Below are 20,452 nucleotides of genomic sequence, written 5' to 3' on the forward strand. Positions count from 1 at the left end.
CCGATACTTATGAACCGATTCATTGCACAGACCATTTGACAGCGACCCCAGAGAACATGGGCATCCATATAGGGGCATAGACCGCCTGGCTGATATTCGAACTTCCAGGTGTAGGTAGGTACTATTGCCAAATACCCGCGTCAAGCTGGGAATCATGATAACAGAGCGGGATTAGAACCATACTCAATCAGCGTCTGTCTGATACTCAATGGTAACAAATCAAACACCATGACTATGGGTTAAAGCGACATGTACGTACATTATAACTCTATTGACCCCCCACCAGACGGTACCCATGCCCCCTAGACTAGTACAAAAAAAGACAAGAGACCATACTAAAACATAGTAAAAGACGGCGTTAATACCAACTTGCGCACTCGCACGCAAGCCAAGAAAGCGTTACAACCAAGGCTGTGCCTGGATTGAATACGTTGCCGGTGTCGAATCATAAGAGACCTGGAGGAAGCCTGCAGCATGCTTACCCCTGGTATCCCCACCGCGGTGCATTAATAATAATTCCTGTGATGCATCCCGAGATAATTCCCGTCACAGGCAGCGTAATAATCCAGCCCATATAGATCCATGCAACCATGCGCCAGTTAATCGTCTTGTATGTCCCGTTGCAGAGACCGACGCCCACGGTTGCACCAGTGATACACTGCGTCGTGGAAACAGGCAGCTTTAGCTTCGTGGCCATGATGATCGTGATGGCGGACCCGAGCTCCATTGTGAAGCCGCGAGAGGGACTGTGTAATGTGATAAAGTTTCCCAGGTTACGCATAATATTGTACCCGTAGGTCCAAAGACCGATGACCAGCGAGGCACCACCAAAGGCACTACCATCTGTTAGTGACAGAGGAATAATATGGCTAAGGATTGGGAACATACAGGATCCAATAGGGGACATCAGTCTTCCCGCTGCCGCCGGATCCACTCAAAGAGGCGGTGCGCCAGATACTGTAGATTGTGGCGTAAGGACCAACGGCACTGTCAATGTCAGCACTTTGTTGCATTGGTAGAGACGAAGGAATAACAGTAAGGGTCGCCATACTTGGACAGATCATTGGCGCCGTGAGCGAAGGAAGCAGTTGAAGCGGTCAATACTTGCAGGAATGAGAACATGTACTCAGCACGGTTTTCGAAGTGGTCAGCGTGGGCATGGGTCATCTCTATGTCGCCGGTGAGGATATTGCGCTTGTTCTGCATTGACACGACGTCTTTCTCAATACCGCGGAAGAAGAGCCGCTTCGCCTGCCAGAATAGCACGGCCGGGTGGAAGTTGCCGCCTTCTGGACGGGGACCGCTGATGTTGATGGCGTCAGGTTCCGAGTCCGGCTCTGACGCAAGCACACGCGGGTCGGCCTTTGGTTCGATCTCGGGTGATCCCTCGGTGCTAGTGGCCGGGGTGGATTTGTTAGCGGTCTCAACGTCGTTGCCAGCTGCACGCTCAGCCTGGATTTGTTCGAAGGTCTTGTGGCCGCGGTAGTAGTTTTGCACGGTCTTAACACCTTCGGGACGAGGGGGGACTTCACCACGGCGGAGGACGAGGGGGCCGAGCAGGAGGTGCCAGGGGCGGATCGCCCAGTCATCGAGAATGACACGGCGGTAAAGCCATGGGACAAGGAAGAATGCAGCGAGGGCAGCCATAACGGCACCGGTACCGACAACTGTCCCTGCAATCTCGTTGCCCTCAAGCTTGATACGACTCGAACCGCCCTTCCACACGATGAGCATGGCGAGGAGGGTACAGGTCACGAAGAAATAGAAGGGAATCGTGTAGAGGGCCTTGCGAGCAGGATTGCTGCGCAGCAGAATCAGGTACTTTGTGAGCAGGAAGATAATGGCTGCAAAGGCCGCGGAAATAAACGGAGCAATAACCCAGGCGAGGAAGACCTGGACGACGCCCGAATTGATATTTCCACCCCACCACTTAACGCCATCGGCGCCGACGAGCGCGACACCCATGCCAATAACACCACCCATAATCGAGTGCGTCGTCGAAACCGGCAGACCAATGCGGGTGGCGAAGGTGAGGTAGGTGGAGGAGCCGACGAGGGCGCAGAGCATGCCAAGCATGAGGAGGGCTGGATTGTTTTCGAAGAGATCGACGTCGACGACCTTTGTGCGGATGGTGTCTGATACGGTTGCGCCTACGCCGATACTGGAAGAGTCAGTACTGGTCATCCGTGATGACTAGTGGAGGAGCGCCAACTTACCCTCCAGCAAACTCCATGATTGTCGCCAGTACCATGGCCTGCCAGTACTTGACGGACCGGGAGGAGACCGAGGTAGCCCACGAATTGGCGACATCATTGGCGCCAATGTTCCAGGCGTCGAGGAAGGCGAAGATTGTACCCAGGGCGAGAATCCAGTCGTACTGGTGAAGAGCCATGGCTGCCTAGTGATGTATACCTGAATCGATACCAGGAGCAAATGTCGGTGGATTTAGGGCTGGGCTGGGCTGGGCTCAGGGATCAGGATGGGGATGAGGGAGTTACACCTCGTTATATATCAGACTCACAGCGACTGAGCGTCGTATCGTATTTCCTTGCCGAACAGCTACCAAACATCTCTGCTAGCAATTCATCGCATGAGGCATTCTATTGACGGAAGCCCACCAGTCCGCCGAGCTGCCAAGAGGCTCCGCGTCGTTTCTTGACAAGGGCGAAGCTCACTTGGAGGGCCAACGAGACCAATCACGGTCCATGAACGGAAAACGTGGTCCATCCTCGGGGAAGCCCGTGATTTGGGCGTCTGTATCCTCTCTACTTCTTTCGTATGGGCTCTTGGCCTGCTTGGCGTTGATACTGAAAGAAACCAATCCTAGACATGGTTTTCTGCATGCAGTGGACGATACGACTCGCAGGAGTCAGATGCTATAGAATAGTCTCGAAGGAAGCAACAAAAACATCATGTGATTGGAGACCCGCTGCGCAAGAAGACTCCTATCGCTGATTGCATACATCTTCTGGGTGAGCCCAGGTAGGTTGGCTATACTACCTAGTACGCTCAGTCGCGTGGCTCGCCCTCAGCTCCTCAAGCTGTCCATGCAACCGTTCGATATATTCTACGGCTGCCTCGACTAATTCTGCCTATATCTCCGAGTCAGCATGCTCGTGCTACAGTATAGTGTGCAGATTGGCCGTCATCCAGGCCCTGGAGAGGCGAGGCCAACCTACCTTCGTCCCACAACTTGCTGTCCCTGCATGCACACCACCAGTGCCCGTCGCCAGCATCCGCGCCATGCGGTCTAAGGCGGATTTCATGCGGTCCCGCTGCAGCTTCTGCGCTTGTGCATGCTGCTTTCGTTTGAATTCAATTGAGCTTGCCGGGGCGACAAGGACCAGTGGGCCTAGGCAGGTAGCATCCATCGTCAGACTCCGCCTACAACCGTACTCTTTTCGAACACGAGGCAGTTTCGCTCACCTTTCGGGCGCAACTCAGTCAGCTTTTGATTTTGCTTTTTGCTCGGTATCGAGAATGATGATCGTTTGCTTGTGGATTCTATTGCTGTAGTTGTGCTTGACCGGCCCAGCGATGCAGATCGATAATCAAGCTCGTTTGACATGGTTGGCATTGCTTGTGCGTGGGACTTTTCTGGAGTTGCACCTGCCAAGGGCTTCTCATTTCTTGGTCGCCTGGACGTAGGGCTGTGGGGGATATAAGTATATAGTGCTAGAGAGAGGTGATAAACCCTGGCAACGTCCGCCTACATGGTGACACGACTCATCTCTGCTTGCTGCGTCTCTCTATCCGACCCAGACCGTCGCCATTTCCCCAAACCTATGCGGAGCAGCGTTCCGCGTGTGCACGTTTGGAGGCCCGCCTTGTGATTGGGTCTCCTGCGCCTCGTCGAGATTTGTGCTATTTTCGTGGAGATTAGGAGTAGGAGATAGCTAACGGTGGACTTGGCAGAGTACGTAGGTCGGAGGATTATACTCTTAGTCCTCCGTTGACGCGTGAGCCTCCTTCCAGGAATCTCTCTAGCTTACAGGGGGTTAGGGTTCGTGCTTGGACGACAACGATATCCCTCTCGCCTGGCTGGCATAGATGCCACATGAGCATCTTTGTGCTATGCGCGAGTACGAGGCTGACCCGCCACGGCTCAGTGAAATGGATTTGTACTTCATTGACAGCTTCATTCAAATAACGAGTTCCAGCTACTCCTCAAACACAGTCGGTGAAAGCCCTCACATTGTGTTGCGCTGCAGAAAACTGTCGAACCGTACCCTCGCCACTCCTATGTATCAGTTTTGGCCCTCTAGAACATGCGGCGCTATGATTTCGCTGTACATTCCCAAGCAATCGTAGGAATATCATCCATCAATCTGCGACGGAATTCTCACTCTCTTTCTGCCTAATAAACCGTCTGAAACAGGAGTTCAACCCTATATTCGTTCAAATGTCCAGCTTCGCAGGCCCAGGATCATTATAATTGTCACGGAGCGTCATCTGTGGCAACGTAAGCTGTACAGATCTCACAGCCTAAACCATTACATTTACTTCGTTGCAGCACGTGGGGAATGCTAAGAATCTATTTGATGCTTCGCATGCGTACTAAATAAACTAGTGGTATTGGTGTCTTGTCATCTCTCCTAATCGAACACCCTTGTAGGAATGTCGTAATTTTGGCCCAAAGTGCGTGACTTTTACTATATAGATACTATTATCGCGCTCCGATGCGAGAAAATAGTGGCTGATAAAATCCCATTGGCTTTACTAGATGGGAAGGTGGCCTATCTGCTGCGGCTGAAAACGCCACCAAACTGTCCAGAAACAATGTAAATATGCCCACGGTACTTGATCTGAGCCCAAACCCCTCGGCGCGGTGCAAAACATCTGAGCATGCTATATTTCTAGCTTCATTAGACAATATGAATTGAGTTGGGTCAGGCTCCATCTCCGGAGCTGAGTCCGCACTCATCGCAGCCTGGCAGTAGGCAGTTTTCCTAAATAATGCCTTACCGCTGAGGCTGGAGGAACATGGCTGCCATGATGGATGGGTTATCGCTGTCTTGCCGTGGTAAGTAGGTTATTTTGGCAGTGCAGGTGCGTAGCTGATTTTGCATAGGGATGTAGATGGTACCTGAGTTTAAAGCTAACAGCCTTATATACGCTTTCCAGGAGATCTCCAGATGCTCTAACAGATACCTCGTCGATCATTTAACACCCTTGACAGTGGAGTCATCCCGCATTAGCCGGCTGCGTCTCTCCGGGGTTTGATTGCCTTTCATACGAGATAATTGTTCCACATACTCTATATTTCGACCAGATTATAGGTCCATCAAATCAATAACTAACTCCACTTGTTCGCCTGTTTGTAAACATGCCGGGGCAGCAACATCATCAGCAAGGATTACGCCGGCCGTAACCACTGCTCATTTTCATCTCATTTGCCGTTTATCCCAAAGGAGAGTCTTCAGCTTAGATCATGTTCCATATCCTATCCGAAGTCTAACTGCTTCCTTTCCGTATGCCTGCCACAACCGGGGGTGGCCTCTGGACTTTGGTTGTCACAGGACTATCGTCTATCAGTTCCCTTTTTCCCAGTTCCGACGTCTTCCAATTCCGCTTCATTGGGGCTGATTCTTCTTCATGACCGTCGGCTTTCTATCTACGGAAAGAAAAGGAAGAGGTAAAACTCTGCTGCAGAGCCCATTAAATTTTGCGTCTACGCAAGGCACATGAGAAAATTGTGCCCTTTGATTCGCCAAAGAGAAGACCATGTAGGATTTTTCCTTGCTGTGCGGGACTGAGTGTTCTTGTGCTAAAAAAAAGTTGCGTTGGAACAACACAATTAATGTTTGTTAAATTATGAAAGTTGAGCAGGTTAGTCACTACTAGTAAATTGATGGGTGTGAGTTTTTTTGTTCTCGAAGCGTGGTTTTGTTGTTGTCGCTGGAGACCACAAGCATTGTATATATCTTTGACAAATATTCTTGAAAATGTAGGTGGAGAAGAGGCTTTCTACAATGTGTCTCATCTTATGTTATGGTTAGAATCTCGATACTTTTATGCCAAGAAAATGCAGTAATAATGACATGATATGATAATGTGGAGTCAAAAATCTGTTTCCCTAGGAATATCAGTTGCATGCTTAGAGGCTTATGCCTGCTATTATAGGTATGCTACACGAATATTAGTGCTAACAATGGAGTCTGAACCTATTCACCTTCATTTGTTGTGCTATAAAGAATGAAAGCAGCATAATGAAAGTACAAATGTAGGCATATCAAAACTTGTCTTTTATGCTATTGATTTCTATCAGTTTATAAACTATGTCCTAGATGCTGGTGTACTAGACATAAAATTTGTCAGGACAGGTCATGAATTCGAACAGAGAGTTCAGCGATTTAACAAGAAAATATTAAGGCTACACCAGAGTACACAGAATATTCCCAATTTCTAGGCAGCCCTAGCACCCCTTCCACTATTTGGTGAGGGTGCGAGGGAATACTGGGTTCCGGCCGCCGCGTCACAGATGAACTGGGATGAGTGGCTCCGCGCCAAAGCAGAACAGGACTACCATTAGCAGGCAGTAAGTTGCTGCGAAACATCAGACACCCCACTGGTTGCAGTACCTCGCGACTTTCGTCATCATCTAAACCTCCTTGGGCGTCGTAGTCATGAGCTGAAATGATGCTGCAAGGCCCATGAATGGTAATACATCAGACGATCTAGGACGAAATTCATTTCGTCGCGCAGGTCCAGGAGGAAATCTGGCCGATGCTATTGTCGAAGTAGAGGCAAGCTTAGATATCTGAGTTTTGCTTTAGATCCCCCAATGATTTTTTGTGTTGCAGTGAGATGTACGGAGCCAGCTCATGTTCGTTGCATTTCCATGAATGCCAACAGAGACACAAAACACATTTTCTGTGACATGGCTATAGAATAATCACCAGTTAATTAAATAAATATGCAGTATTGGAGCCCGCTACCCGTCGCAACGCTATGAAAGCACTAGAGATTCCATGAGTTTGTGATCACACTGGTTGACCATCATTGCAACTGGCGTTATTTCAGAGGTTGAGAGCCATCGTAGGCACCACAAAATCCCAATCCTCCTTATATCATGCCTAGATCATCGGTTACTGGACCTATTCCTGTAGTCGAGGTGGAGCCCGTTGGCCAACTTGTCAAACTTGTTGGTTTTGACTGGTAGATTCTCAAAAGATGCTGGTCTGTCAATATATTTGTCTGATGCATATATATCCCTATGCCGATGTTGAGAATCCTGGCTGCTGGCGGGGTAAGATGCGACGAGATATCTTCAGTAGAGCGTAGCTATGGTATCGATAGGAGCAACAGGCTCTCGTTCAGATCAGGGTCAGGCTACCTTTCTTAAACATTAATCTCCCACATGAAGGCGTATCATAGTCCTCCCAGCAGTCTCCTATTGGTGCATTAAATGGCATGTTGATGCCTTATCTCTAGGCGTAAGGTTCTCTGTATAGTCCAAGGTCGCGAAAAAGTGGCCGTGCATTCTTTTTCACGGAACTTGAATACCTGTTATGATAGCATTATCGATTGATTGAGAAGCAAATGGGATCCCAAGCCAGAAAATATATGAATCCCTCACAATGTCTAGACCTGAGCGGCTGGAATGATATCCGTTCAGACGAACCATCTCCGATATCTGGGTAATTCCAAGCTGGCGAGTGCTGTTACCGCTTCATGTACAGAGCATGCACCTACTTTAGGAGCTAACCATCATAGTCCTGTCCTGTGCAACAGAGTATGTACCCTGAAGTATAAAAATACGCTGGCGGAAATGCGAACGTCGCTCCTGTTACCGCTTGCAGTCGGGAATGAATCAACCCAATACTAGGGATAAGACTACATTAATTCTCTCAGGGCGGAGAGCTATTGTCGTCCCAATAGCAGGTTCTAGAACAGGAACAATGCTACTCAGCAAGGAGCTTGGTACGCGTACAACACCATATCTAGCGGCCAGAATTCGTAACATAGTCCAGATGATGGAGATATTGCGGCACAATTCCGCGACATGGGTTACTAGAAGCCTTGATAACAGTCGAAGCCATCTATTCTGAGTTTAGTACATAAGCAGGCCAAGACACTTCCCATTCGAACAGCTATCGTTCTGCAAGCGAGAATTGTTGTGTTTGTTATTGGCCGAACCTGCCTTTGCATATTGAAACCGATCTTTCACTTCGATATTATCACCTGGAGGATTAGAGGGGAGGCAAGAACGAAGGTCGTTGTGAATATGTGCTTAGAACCCTGTTTACATCACATCAGATACTGTCCAAGAGATATGAAGAGATGAGCAAACAAATATAAATGTGACAAAAACATTAACTTTTCAAAAACTGAAAATCTCCGGGGCAACGGAGTATTAGGTTATTATTGAGTGTAATCCAGCAAAGGTCGTTAACTTAAACTAATATGGGACTCAGGATTTGGGTCTCCGCTCTCCCAGTCTAGGAACGTACGCTAAATGAAGCCCACTCTGAAGAGACTAAGATATACATCCCTATCGTAACACACTTGCATTAGCGCTATCAAATAGCACCATTGGTCGTCAGTCAGCTGTGGCTTGTGCCCAGCCTGTGAAACGCGTCATCTCTCAGCAAATAAGCGAGCCCGGAAGCCGACGGATACCGCTCGGAGGTAAGAAAGAGTGCTGCGCCTCTTGACAGCCTGGTTGAGTCCAGATCTACCCCGCCAGCTGCCGATCTTCGGGTAGGGTATCGCAGGCTATCCGAGCCGATGTGGTGGAGTCGGGCTTGAGGGTTCGACGGAACCCGGTGGAGTTTTATATGAGTTCCCTGAAAGACCATTAATGTAACAAAGTACCTTGGTAAGCTGACGAGAAGCCAATCTGCAGCGAACTTGCAGGGAATACGAGTGAACTCCGATCTTACAGAACAGGCCAGCAATTAGGACACACTTTATCGCGAGACATTTCCCGAAACCACTTGACAGCCACAACAGTTTCCGCGTCTAGTTCCAAAACTGGGCCAAATCGAGGCTGTGCTTAAACCTTTTCTTGGTCTCATCGACTCAGTCACCCAAGGTCGGCTTCATTCAGCGGTAAAGAGCGGAGTACAGCGCGTCAGCATTGGCGCGCCCCCGATGACGAGTCCCTCTTGGCCGAGCGTCTGACACCAACGGAATCCAGCGGGGACCGATTATTGTGATGCCTAAAGCTTGGCATTGAGTGCTCTCATCCTGAAGGGCCGCTGAACTTGTGGGGGCTTAGCGGTTCTTGCTGCATGTTATTGAACCCGGTGAGACAGGGCGAGGTGAGGTGAGGTGAGGTGGGCGTTCGTAAGCTACGTACTGCATCTGACTGGACCACAAGTCTCTGAAGTCTCTGGGATTTTTGATGTCGTGGGTCGGGTTATATAGGGCGTAGGGTCTGCGATCGTGCGCGATGTAGAGGGCATTTTGACGTGTGCTTGATGTTGCAGTCATGAAAGTTCTGGTGCTTTCCCTCTCTGTGCAGCTGGTATACATCGCTTGTATATTCTTATCCGGGCTAGTGCATGGTAAGTTCATGTTCTGATCAACTTATGAGCGTCTTTACCATAATACGCCTTCACTCAGGCCATCTGAACTAATACTGGGATATCCCCGACAGCATACTCGGTCCGCTCCGTGTCATCCACCAATGTCACCAACGCTGTCCTCCAAGACATTGCCATCTACACCTTCGGCCAACGCATTAGCTCGACCACGCCTTTCAACCTCAGTTTCACTCTCGATTCCGAAGAATGGATAGTAAAGCTAGCCCTAGAGCCAAACCATGACCTCATCATCCAGGAACCCCATATCAACTTCCATGCTGGCGGCGAGGTCCAACGAACGGAGGTTATACGAAGAGAGCATCACAAGGTCTTTCGGGGCGCTGCTTTTGTTCAGTCAGCCAGGTACCAGTGGGAGAAGGCCGGATGGGCAAGGATCAACATTGTTCGGGATGGATTGAGTCCGCTTTTTACAGGGGCGTTCACTATCTCAGGAAGGCAGTATGATATCAAACTCGAATCGGTTAGACCAGGGCATTTCGCAGCGGAGACAGAGACTCAAATCGTGGCTTACAGAGACACTCAAGACGACATCAACCCCATCCATGCATCTACAACACCCTCCTGGTCGAGTCCTGATGTTCTGCAAAAACGCCAATTCATCCTCGATGCCTCCGACTTTGTCGATTCCATTGGCGACGACTCAGGCTGCCCGACAAATCGCCAAATCGCCCTCATAGGAATTGCCACAGACTGCAGCTTTACGGCCTCCTTCGACAGCAGCGAAGAACTTATTCAGTCCCTTGTATCCATGGTCAACACAGCCTCCGAGGTGTTCGAGTCCTCATTCAACATCGCGCTCAGCTTCCATAACCTCACGATCATGGAATCCGGATGTCCATCGACACCAAGTGATGACGAGCCTTGGAATGCGGGATGTTCAGCGGGCGACCTGAACTGGCGCCTCAACGAATTTTCCTCCTGGAGAAGTCAGCTACGTGGCGATGATAACGCCTACTGGACGCTTATGACGGGATGCCCAACGGGTACCGAAGTAGGCGTTTCCTGGGTAGGAGAACTATGTGATTCCGACATGGGTGCGAATGTCGTTGCGAGCGCGGCGAATCAGTGGCAGGTTTTTGCGTGCGCACCCTTATTCTCTTATTTATGACCAAATGCGAACTGTGTTCCATGCTAATTTTTTTCTTTTCTCATCTATTCAGACACGAATCGGCGCACACATTCGGCGCATACCACGACTGCGACTCCAGTACATGCTCACTTTCCGGTAGCAGTCGACAGTGCTGTCCCCTCTCAGAATCATCCTGCAATGCAGGCGGCGACTATCTCATGAACCCGATCTCGGCGGCGTCGCAGTCTGAGTTTTCGCCATGTACAATCGGGAATGTATGTTCATCGATCGGGTCGAGGAGGGTGAGCATGCGGTGTTTAACGACGAACACCAACACGCCAACCATCTCAGCAGGCGAGTGCGGGAACGGAATCGTGGAAGCTGGCGAGGAATGTGATTGCGGAGATGAGTGTGATGGGAATGAATGCTGTGATGGCTCAACTTGTCAATTTAGAGGGGATGCCGTTTGCGATTCTTCCTCTGGTGATGGAGGATGTTGCCGGGATTGCCAGTTCCTCTCAGCCGGAACGGTCTGCCGTGCTGCCGTTGGCGAGTGCGATATTGAAGAGACTTGTTCTGGTAACTCGGGCGATTGTCCAGATGATGAGACGGAGGATGATGGGTCGAGTTGTGGAGATGACGGCGAGGAGCTCTTCTGCGCGAGTGGACGGTGCACGAGTCGGGATTTACAATGTCAGGAGCAGATTAGCGGAGATAACTCGACTATATCATCCTGCGATAACGGTGCCGATACCTGTATCCTCTCCTGCTCCTCGCCTTTCGCTACTGGCTCCTGCTCTAATGCCGGGACCGTCCTGGACGGGACACCCTGCGACGGGGGGCTCTGTTCGGGGGGCGTATGTCAGAGCTCTACACGGGATTATGCGGATGTTCGGTCGTGGGTTGATCGGCACCGAGCACTGGTCATTGGTCTTTCGGCAGGTATTGGGGGGTTTCTCGTTCTCGTGATTTTGGTATGCCTTGTATGTTGTTGCTGTCGACGGCGGAGGCCAAAGAGTATGAGCCCTGTACTGATGCAACCACCCCTCCGTCCTGCTGCTGCGGCAAGGCAAATGTATATGCCTCCCCCGGCATACTCGCCTCGGCCTGTTAACGGGGTGGAGATGGCGTCGACGCCGTATTTCCGGTATGCATGATGGGTATGAACTGCAAGAGAATCAAATTACAGGTATACATATCACATATCTATAAACATGACCAATGTTCAGGCATCAGTTCCCAAAGCCACGCTATACACCAGCTAAAATACGCCGCCAATCCAATGGCCTCTCTCCCCTCTTCATTCTCCAAATATTCGTACTAACCAGCAGCTCCGGGGACCCTTTTAGCAACCATCCCCATTTCCTTGCAAACCCTTCTGTCACCTCCCAGTTCCCCGGCTCCCACGACACTCCCCAGACAACCAGCGTCGCCTGGGTATTCCTCGTATCCCAGAACGCCATGAGATCATGGCACAGCTCCTCGTCATCGAACAAGTGCGCCGCAGATATGAGTGTGTCGCGCATGGCAGGAAACGGAAAGAAATCCAGCCACGGGTGGTGCGGCAGACTTTTCTGGATCTCAGTTGGTCGGAGACTAACTGGTATCCGGTCTATATTGAGATTTGGAGACGGTGGGGCGAGATTGAAGATTGAGATGGAATCTTCACATATCGTCCATTCAATGGTCATACCGATAGCACGGATATTTTCTCTTATTGCCTTGTGCACATTTAAACGAGTTAAACCGATCAAGTGATCTAGCTGAGGTGAGTTGGTGAGGTAGCTCTGGCGCAGGGTGGCTTCGAATGAGCGCAAGTACTGCAGGGCGTTGGGAGGAGCATGGCCGCAAAACACGTCTGAGCCATCCTCATACTCTTGCTTTGCTGTCTCGGTTGGGTCTTCATAGGAAATGGATGCCACCGAGCTTAATGGGGACGTGCTTGTTCGGAACCCTCGAGCACTTGCTTTTTTCCGCTGGCCTGTAAAAATCAGGTGTCTCCATTAGCACTGCAGTTAAAACTAGCATAAACAGGAGCTAGTGTGCATACGCCACTTCCTCTGGTTCTGTCGATTCTGCAGCTTCCTCCTCTCCCCACGATCGACGACACCGGTCCAGTCATCGTCTGCCTTCCAGACGTTGGCCTGCTGCGGCATATGCGTGAGGGGGATGATAGGCCTATCACGTTGAAGAGAGCTGGGAGTATTCATTTCAGCCATGGTGCTATTGGTGTCCGTCGTATAAGCAGAATACGACAATATCTAGATGTGGCTGATGTCTGTGAAAGGAACCTGGGGGAGCTGGATGGAGATCCGAGGTCGGATATATGCGAGACGCTGATCCGATGGGGGGATGCCCAGACCTTGTTTTCCAGGGACGCAGTTAGATTGGCTACCATTGTAACGCTAATGCAGGATGCTTACGGGTCCACTTTGTGGAGGTCGCCCGGCGTTTAGAGTTTTATCCGGGGTATATACCTGGGACGGTCCAGATGACGAAAGGACGCCATACCAATGTCGCGGTAGTGTTTACGTCGACTTAGGGCTTACCAGTAGTTGAATTGCTAAGCCACTCTGAGAGGTGACGTATGATAGCTGCTCATCCATTCCCGTACCTCCTATTCACAGATCCTAGCACATCGAATTGGTCTGAGAGAGTCCAAGGCAAAACGCGGCAGGAACTGACTTTGATGTATCTGGTAGTCTCTAGTGCAGCCTATTCAATTACGGCTGCCTGTGGTTGGTATCAGAGTATTGGAGGCACCTTTGGATTTGACAACAGCACGAAGAGAGACTAGCACTTGAGCTGGTAGTACCAGCTTCGGTTATCAAAAGGCCTTACGGTACCGGAGAGGGCAGAATGAGATTCATGCAAGCTTTTCAGGATAGCTGGATCGGTATACTGTTGCTATATAATGAGCCTACTGCCATTAGGACTCTCGAGTGATCGAAGCAATTTCAAGCCTGAGAGGCGTAGTAGCTCACGACTCGATAGCATTCTCCAAAGCTCAGTTAATCTATTCATCACCGCCTGCCTATCTTTCAAACATATCCGTGGAAGCTTTAGTTGTATCAAATAACGCGATTTCGCAAAATTCCCACCCATCCCGTTACTCATCTATCCAGCCCGTCCATCCTGGGTCAAGATCACCTGCATCAGGCAATTAATCAGCCCGCTGCTGTCTCACCAACAGCAACTTAGGACGGGTATGTCTCGACCTTCGTGATATAAGTGTGTCAAAAACGCGTTAACCATGTTGTTGTACAATCCTTCAGAAACGAGGTGATATCTCGTATCCTCTATCTCGATGCCGAGACGTACCCCTGCTACTCGCCTGCTCATTGCTCAGCGACTGCAACCAAGTTGCTGTACAAAGCAGAAGCTGCGATGGAGTCTGCTTAGCTAGTATTCTCTATTACCAACCCCCTAGATATTACGTCCGAATTGCCCATACTTTAACCTCAAATCCACCTGATCCGGTTTGCAATGTGGGTTTAAGCCTCAACCTTTGAAAGCGCAGATCTCTATCTAGTGCTTGCGTTTCGAACACCGAGTTCGACCCATTGTCTATTTTCTATTGGGGAAATCTGATCGATAGACCGAGCAAACAGGCAAGTTGACTCTGAACATTCATTGTTTAGAATATACGAGATATCTGGTAAATGCCGAGAAATAGTGCTGTTACCAATTTTTCTATCAACAACATTAGGCACTAGTCTGCCGTCATAGTGATTTCAACCCGGCCAATCTATAGTTGTAAGGTGACAAACAGCCCATTGTGTCGATGGAAATATCATTAAGTAGAATAAGGATAAAGAACAAGAATTGGAGCTTTGAGAGGTTGTCTTTTACTGGGAGAAGGAAATTGTGTCTATGAATGTCCTGGTTCACGCCGGCATTTTTGCCCTGCATTACTTAGCAATAATACCAAGTCTGGTTTATAGCGAGCAAATACCGGAAGTACGGAGCTATCAGTTTTCACACTAGCAATGAGGAGAGAGCACGGAATTTAGGGTGACATAAACTTGACGAAGCCGTCAAAGGCTGATCTTGCGGGTCCCAGTGCTATTTTATAGGTCAGGATTAGCAAAGCCGTGGTGGTCATACGTGGACCGTATTTTTTTTTGACCTCTGTTTCTAAACAAGCAGAGAAAGAAATCAGTCCGTCCTGACTTGGGGTGATATTAGCCTTGATAGATTAGTGGATTCAGTAGCGAATATTAGTACATATGCGGCGCTGCCCCTGTACTCAAATACTATGTCTTATAGTTATTCATCTAGGAGACATATTGCAGCTCATAAATTCCGTTCCGCGACTTTTTCTTAGCCATATACACTCAAATGACAAAGAGGAGACAGTAATAAACTCAAACTTCTAGCAGAAGAAAACAAGACTGGCTAATCCGCGTGAGATGACAAGCATACAGCGTGTTGGGACAACAGAAAGTACTACAGAAGCAACATACAAAATCCTCGTAGAAGGAAAATGAAGACAAGTACCCATTAATGACTTAAGACCCAATAAGTTGATCATAAACATCCGCCGGAAGCGATTGACGAGTAAGATCATGCCCGCTCTGAACTAGCGGACCCAATCCCTCAACAACAAGGTCAGGACGATGTCTAGCCAGTAGACCAGCAAGTCTCAAGAGAGCCCAATCCACACTATAGTAAGCTCCAGGAATAGGCACCCGGAAGCCCCGAACAGTCAAGACCTGGAGATTCGGCGGCAGAGCATGGAGCAGCATAAATCCATCGAGATAGGGGCGCGCCCGAGAAAGCCGAGTGTTGATACCCAGGGCAAAAAGGACGAGGGTCTTAGCGCCGATTCTCATATGAGTTAACGCGGTGAAATCACGCAGTCCACCATCTAATTTGAAGATCCAGTGGAGGTTTTCTATGTGCCGGCAGTAGGGGCCGCAAGTGCGGTTGAGCTCATCAGGATAATGCTCCAGGATGGTTTCGCCACCATCGTAATAGGTGTTCATTGACTCCCCGAGTTGAGCATCGCAGTCTAGGTCGAGAGTGCGGAGTGTGAGTTTGTGAATCAGGAGGAACTTGAAGAAGGTGCACGGATTGAAATCGTTTGCGTGGCGGAAATGTGGATGTCCCATGCGGCCGCCGGTACAATAGGTAAACTCGCGAAGCTCAGAGACAGCAGAGAGCACACCTGCAAGGACATCGGTGCCAAACTTCGAGTGTGTGATGTAGACGTTCTTTGCGCGACAAGCGCCTACCGTGAAACGCCTCTCGACCAATCTAGTGGTGGATCTGGTTCCCCAGCTCGCACCCTCAACCACAAGTGTCTCCAGGCTCGGTAGTCCCTGGAAGATCTCCATCCGCCCAATGATATCCGCTTGGTCGTACATCCGGCTACCCGGCCGAGGAGTGAACAGTTCCAGTATTCTTAATTTGCTCAGATACCCACACTGAAGTGGCGACTTATGGATAGCTTTCATGATTCGACAAAGAGGGAACGCGTGAACGAGCACTCCGTCACGAGGAGGCTGGTCCCACGTCAGCTCTCTCGCAGCAGGGGTTCCAATGCCCATGTTTTCGATATCAGTGCAGACGGTAAGAAGGACAGCGGCAATGGCTTGGCCAATGTAGACTCCGCGTTCGCGAGCAATATCAAGACTAAAGATTTGGTTAGCTACAGATATCCAGAAAGATCTTTGGGAAGAAGGATAATACCTGTAAGCCGGGGCCATGAAATGGCTGTGCGCATCCCTTTGCATGAGCATTTGCATCACCCTCTGCTCGTGGCGTCCCTCAAAACCGGCATTTCTAACAGCAGCTCGGAGCAACTTCATATCCTCATCGGGCAGGTTGCGCTCCCAAATTGGCGGAAGAATGGCAAACGGGACGTTGAGCCTGGACTGCATGTTTACCTCCAAATGACGAACATACCTTCCAAGACGAGGCTTGCGCAGGATGGCCAGGAGCTTCTTGAAAGCGGCGTTGCAGTCAAGGAAGCTGTGTATAAAGATACAATGGTAGGAACGCCGCTCGTCTATGTTGCAGAGGACATTACAGCGCTTGCAGGTCAGAGCGAGGGAATGCAGGTAGTGGATGCCTTCGTCTGCAACGGTGTCAATGATGCTCAGAAGGATCTCCTCGGGGATATCCTGGAACTGCATGGCTATAACTGACAAGGTAAACAATGAGAGAAGAAAATGATTCAAAAAACCTTATAGTGATAGACCGCACTGATGAGATGAACAGGGTGCTTAGGAACAGGGAGATACCACCATAAAAGTAGTGGGAAAAGATAGAGGGAGCTGGTCGATGACCATACTCTTGAAATAAGAGAGCCAGGGCAAGGCAAGTAAGAATTTTATCCTCAATGACTTCACCTTCTGGCTTAGCATAGGTATCCCTGCCTAAAAATTCTGAATTCGTAAGGTTGAATGGTGTGCACAGAAGACGGGTGGATCCCTTCAGGGCAAACTGCCCAGTGCACACAAGTGATCACAGACCATTCACAGCAAAATGGATCATTGGTATGTCAGTCATAATAGCAGAGATTTCATACATTCACTAAAGATAACACTGTCATAAATTTACAATGAAACAGAATTTCGCCCTAGAAGTATTATCACCCTTCATTGGACGTCCTGTTTGAAGATACCCAGATGATTTCCATACCATCCAATTTAAGTTCCCATGTACTCAGGATATACTGCTCTATTCACAGAATTTCGGCTTATCAAATACTTTGATTCTACTCTTGCGCATCCAGATATCAGCCTGTCAAGTCTCCTGCCAGGGTTTTTCATATCGCGGTCAGCTTCGAGAATTGTGTATTCTTCAACCCAAAGCGACTGTCATACATGAAGGCTGACTTTTCCATGGCTCAACGTAGATATCCAGTAGGTATCCAGCTCCATGCCTCATTTCGAGAAACCATCTGCACCAAAAAGTCCATCTCGAGTTGGCAGTCATTAAAAATCCTAATGACAAATGTCTCAACCTGCAAAGAAATCTCTACACAAGACAACTGACGCCGAATCTCCTGATCTTGACTGAGCATTCTGATTCGCTGCTGACGCTACCATTGCAAAAACATTTATGGTGGTGATATTGCTGAAATATAGGCGGAGACCTCCCTCCCATGCTACTATCATTGAGGGATACATTAGTCTTCAGCCTTGGTTGTCATAGGAGAATGCTTGCTTACAACTTCTTCGAGAAGAATGCGCGGAATGATATAAACGCATTATCAACACAGACGGAGACAAAGCTGAACCTGCAGAGATCTGGAAAGACGTGACATAGTACCGCCCCTTCATCCTCGGCCACTGTTCCTGAAAGCTGGACATGACACTGTAAAATGAATGCTTACTTATGAACTTCCGTGCTGATTTTTACCTCACTCTCCTATGTTGACTGGATATTTTGACTGGACTTTGAGCTAATTAAGGGATCAATGTATAGTGCCGCTGCATCGTATCCAACCTGTCGCCGAGCACAAAAACTGTACAGCATGTGAGCATGCAACGCTCGGGGATTACTTTAAAGTATTCCTTTACTAATACTTATGAACGGTTTCTCTATCCGCTGCTCGAAATCCTGTATTAGTTGAGGTTGGATCGTTCTCGGAAAATATCGCTTTACGATGCTGGATAATCAGAAGGACACTGCTGGGATAACACCACAATGAGTACTATTTCTACGAACTCCCAGGCTCTGTTACTGGGTAATTTCGCATATACAAGTACATATAAATGCTGTAGAGGCTCAACTGTATCATAGAGGAGTTCTGCCAATAGACATCCCTTCAAACATCGAAGCCCTGAGAAGTTTGTGCCCGCTGTCTCTCAGGCCACACCTGCAGCATATTTTCCCAAAGCTCGTATCTTGAATGCAGCCTCAGCTTCAGATAGTCATAGCAATATCTGACCCGCTAATCCCACACACCCATGGAGCTGACGCTCATCCGCCGTTGATCAATCGACTTGAACGACTCCGTCGAAGACAGGTCCCTCTTAGGAGCGAACTCGATGCCGTCGACCAATGTCTGAAGTGCAACCTTCATCTTCGACCCACGGTAACTGACCATTGTCATATGCGACTCGTGGAACCAAAATCTCCTGTATTTAAATTGTGTTCCCGATGCTTCATCAACAATGCAATTTTTCTCAACATTGGGAAACTTGACGCAGCTCTTTTTGTCGGCTTCACTAGCCGTTGGGCAGACAAGCCTGAACGCCCTCAGTGCTCTTAAATCTGTGAGACTTTTGAGCATGGGAACCCAGGCCTCCTGTCTCAAGCCGATCAAGACCAGCGAGAGAGTCCAGAGCGTACGGTCATGCTTCAACAAGAATCGCTCGAGATATTCGCCAGATCCCAGCCATCCCGCCTCAAAATGAATTTCCTCTAGTTGAAATTCGAAATCCGTGCACGACAGTTGCTCCATTAAAGCCAAGGCGTCATGCCCGTGGTCAAAGTTGATTGTCAATCGTCGAAGCCTAGTCGCGGCTTGCACGAGAGATGTAGCAAATTGCACAGTCGAACTCCCCGTAATTTCAGACTCAAGAACTAGAGCAGTCAGGTTGGACCAGGCATACTTGAAATTGGCCGTCCGGAGTAGGACCGGGTCGAGGCGCGTGGTATCAATTTGATGGCCTGGGTTTTTGCTGAAATACCTGCCACATCCCAGAGCAAAACTGAGCACTGGGATTTGACTTGCACTGAAAATATTCAGCATGATTGCCACAATATCGCTCACTGACAACGATACCCGCCAGACAGGCTCATACTCGTCGTCAGTCGTAAGGTCGGGATCCCAGTAGCTACCCGGGGGGTCGGTTCGATGGTAAATGCAAAACGACCTACAGCAGACAAGGCGCTCAATCACCGCGCGCCATCGGCGTATAATGGCCTGGGACATGATTAGTCGTCCAGACGGGTACCGCTGCCAGAATTGTTTTGTTTCAACCGCTCTCTCCGCCGTCCATTTTGTCCAAATAACGAGACGCTGGATATTTCGCACGAGGTCTGGTCTTGTGCACAGCCCCTCGAGCCGGTGGAGGGAACTCAGGTAGAGGTCGACACTGACGGTCTCAAATTGAGATTTTCTAAAGTACCGCAGTGTGCTGAGGTAGAAATATCGACATGTAAGGCGCAGCGAGCAGAGATCCTCGCTCAGCCACAGGAACGAGGCGACTGATTCGACGAGTTCTGGCGGAAGGTCGTAAAACGAGGCCATGATCGGGCACACTAGCTATACTGTATAAGAGAGTAGCCGGAAGAATAGCATCTAAGCTGTGGAAGAAGGATGAGTCAATGTGAATAGAGACAGTGAATAGAGACATGTTGCAGAGGTTTATCAAGCACTCTTCTTCGTACTTCGGCTCCGCAACCCGCCACTGTGTATGGCAGCAGCGTCGGCGGCAGGTCCAACCGACTAATCCACCTCACCATCTAGTTTTCCTAGGCTGCATAGAGCTACTGTCCGCAAGTCATGAATGAAGCCAATGATAAACTGGTTGCCCTATCGGCATGGTTTCCTTGCTAAAGGCCCAGAAAACCCATCCAACGTAGCCCAATCGCGCAACGTCCGCAACGCAACCTTGCCATTCTTTCTGATACTGCAGACTAACAATTTTATAAGCTATCCCACTAGGATCAGGTTTACAGTGACATACAACATTAGACTCTATGTCGGATCCAGCGCAGACCACTCCACCTCCTCCGGGAATCGTTCTGCTGAATTTTTCATAAAGTTAATAGATTAAAACGGTGCATGAATGTTCGACTCTTTTCAAGAGTATGGAGAAGCCAATATCATTCTTTTTTCTCTGGGTACTACTTCTGAAAGGGATAGTCG

At 49.2% G+C, this 20,452-nt stretch overlaps 7 protein-coding genes across 7 annotated transcripts, besides 4 other annotated features; 1 reads left to right on the top strand and 6 right to left on the bottom strand.

Moving 5' to 3' along the window:
• Positions 1-18,231: part of a sequence feature (contig 1.50 1543..47652(-1)) that runs on past the window's edge.
• ANIA_10343 (inorganic phosphate transporter) lies at positions 479-2,539 on the bottom strand (the record flags this gene model as incomplete). The annotated part of the gene is made up of 5 exons (XM_050612635.1): positions 2,518-2,539; positions 2,217-2,394; positions 1,052-2,161; positions 889-987; positions 479-836 (listed from the first exon to the last, which is right to left on the bottom strand). The coding sequence occupies exons 2-5, from the start codon at positions 2,390-2,392 to the stop codon at positions 479-481; spliced, it is 1,743 nt and encodes a 580-aa protein (XP_050468536.1). The 5' UTR covers positions 2,393-2,394; positions 2,518-2,539.
• On the bottom strand, positions 2,672-4,065 carry ANIA_02811 (uncharacterized protein; the record flags this gene model as incomplete). The annotated part of the gene is made up of 6 exons (XM_655323.1): positions 2,672-2,807; positions 3,001-3,092; positions 3,180-3,352; positions 3,427-3,650; positions 3,714-3,864; positions 3,993-4,065. The coding sequence occupies 6 exons, from the start codon at positions 4,063-4,065 to the stop codon at positions 2,672-2,674; spliced, it is 849 nt and encodes a 282-aa protein (XP_660415.1).
• Positions 4,984-5,023: a sequence feature (Short protein (ANIA_11367, CBF83968.1) was converted to a misc_feature.).
• Positions 5,125-5,144: a sequence feature (Short protein (ANIA_11367, CBF83968.1) was converted to a misc_feature.).
• On the top strand, positions 9,437-11,777 carry admA (ADAM family of metalloprotease ADM-A; the record flags this gene model as incomplete). The annotated part of the gene is made up of 3 exons (XM_050612637.1): positions 9,437-9,512; positions 9,605-10,631; positions 10,712-11,777. The coding sequence occupies 3 exons, from the start codon at positions 9,437-9,439 to the stop codon at positions 11,775-11,777; spliced, it is 2,169 nt and encodes a 722-aa protein (XP_050468537.1).
• On the bottom strand, positions 11,871-12,839 carry ANIA_02809 (bZIP transcription factor; the record flags this gene model as incomplete). The annotated part of the gene is made up of 2 exons (XM_655321.2): positions 11,871-12,601; positions 12,671-12,839. The coding sequence occupies 2 exons, from the start codon at positions 12,837-12,839 to the stop codon at positions 11,871-11,873; spliced, it is 900 nt and encodes a 299-aa protein (XP_660413.2).
• Positions 15,132-16,760, bottom strand: ANIA_02808 (uncharacterized protein; the record flags this gene model as incomplete). Its single annotated transcript, XM_655320.1, has 3 exons — positions 15,132-16,257; positions 16,315-16,494; positions 16,531-16,760. 3 exons carry the CDS (start codon positions 16,758-16,760, stop codon positions 15,132-15,134), a joined length of 1,536 nt encoding a protein of 511 aa, XP_660412.1.
• Positions 18,232-20,452: part of a sequence feature (contig 1.49 342..206454(-1)) that runs on past the window's edge.
• On the bottom strand, positions 18,293-19,513 carry ANIA_02807 (uncharacterized protein; the record flags this gene model as incomplete). Its single annotated transcript, XM_655319.1, has 2 exons — positions 18,293-18,315; positions 18,541-19,513. 2 exons carry the CDS (start codon positions 19,511-19,513, stop codon positions 18,293-18,295), a joined length of 996 nt encoding a protein of 331 aa, XP_660411.1.
• Positions 18,527-20,126, bottom strand: ANIA_02806 (uncharacterized protein; the record flags this gene model as incomplete). Its single annotated transcript, XM_655318.1, has 3 exons — positions 18,527-19,842; positions 19,972-20,029; positions 20,109-20,126. The coding sequence occupies 3 exons, from the start codon at positions 20,124-20,126 to the stop codon at positions 18,527-18,529; spliced, it is 1,392 nt and encodes a 463-aa protein (XP_660410.1).

This window comes from Aspergillus nidulans, chromosome VI (genome assembly GCF_000011425.1).
Source record: "Aspergillus nidulans FGSC A4 chromosome VI".
In the NCBI taxonomy this organism is placed as follows: Eukaryota; Fungi; Ascomycota; class Eurotiomycetes; order Eurotiales; family Aspergillaceae; genus Aspergillus; species Aspergillus nidulans.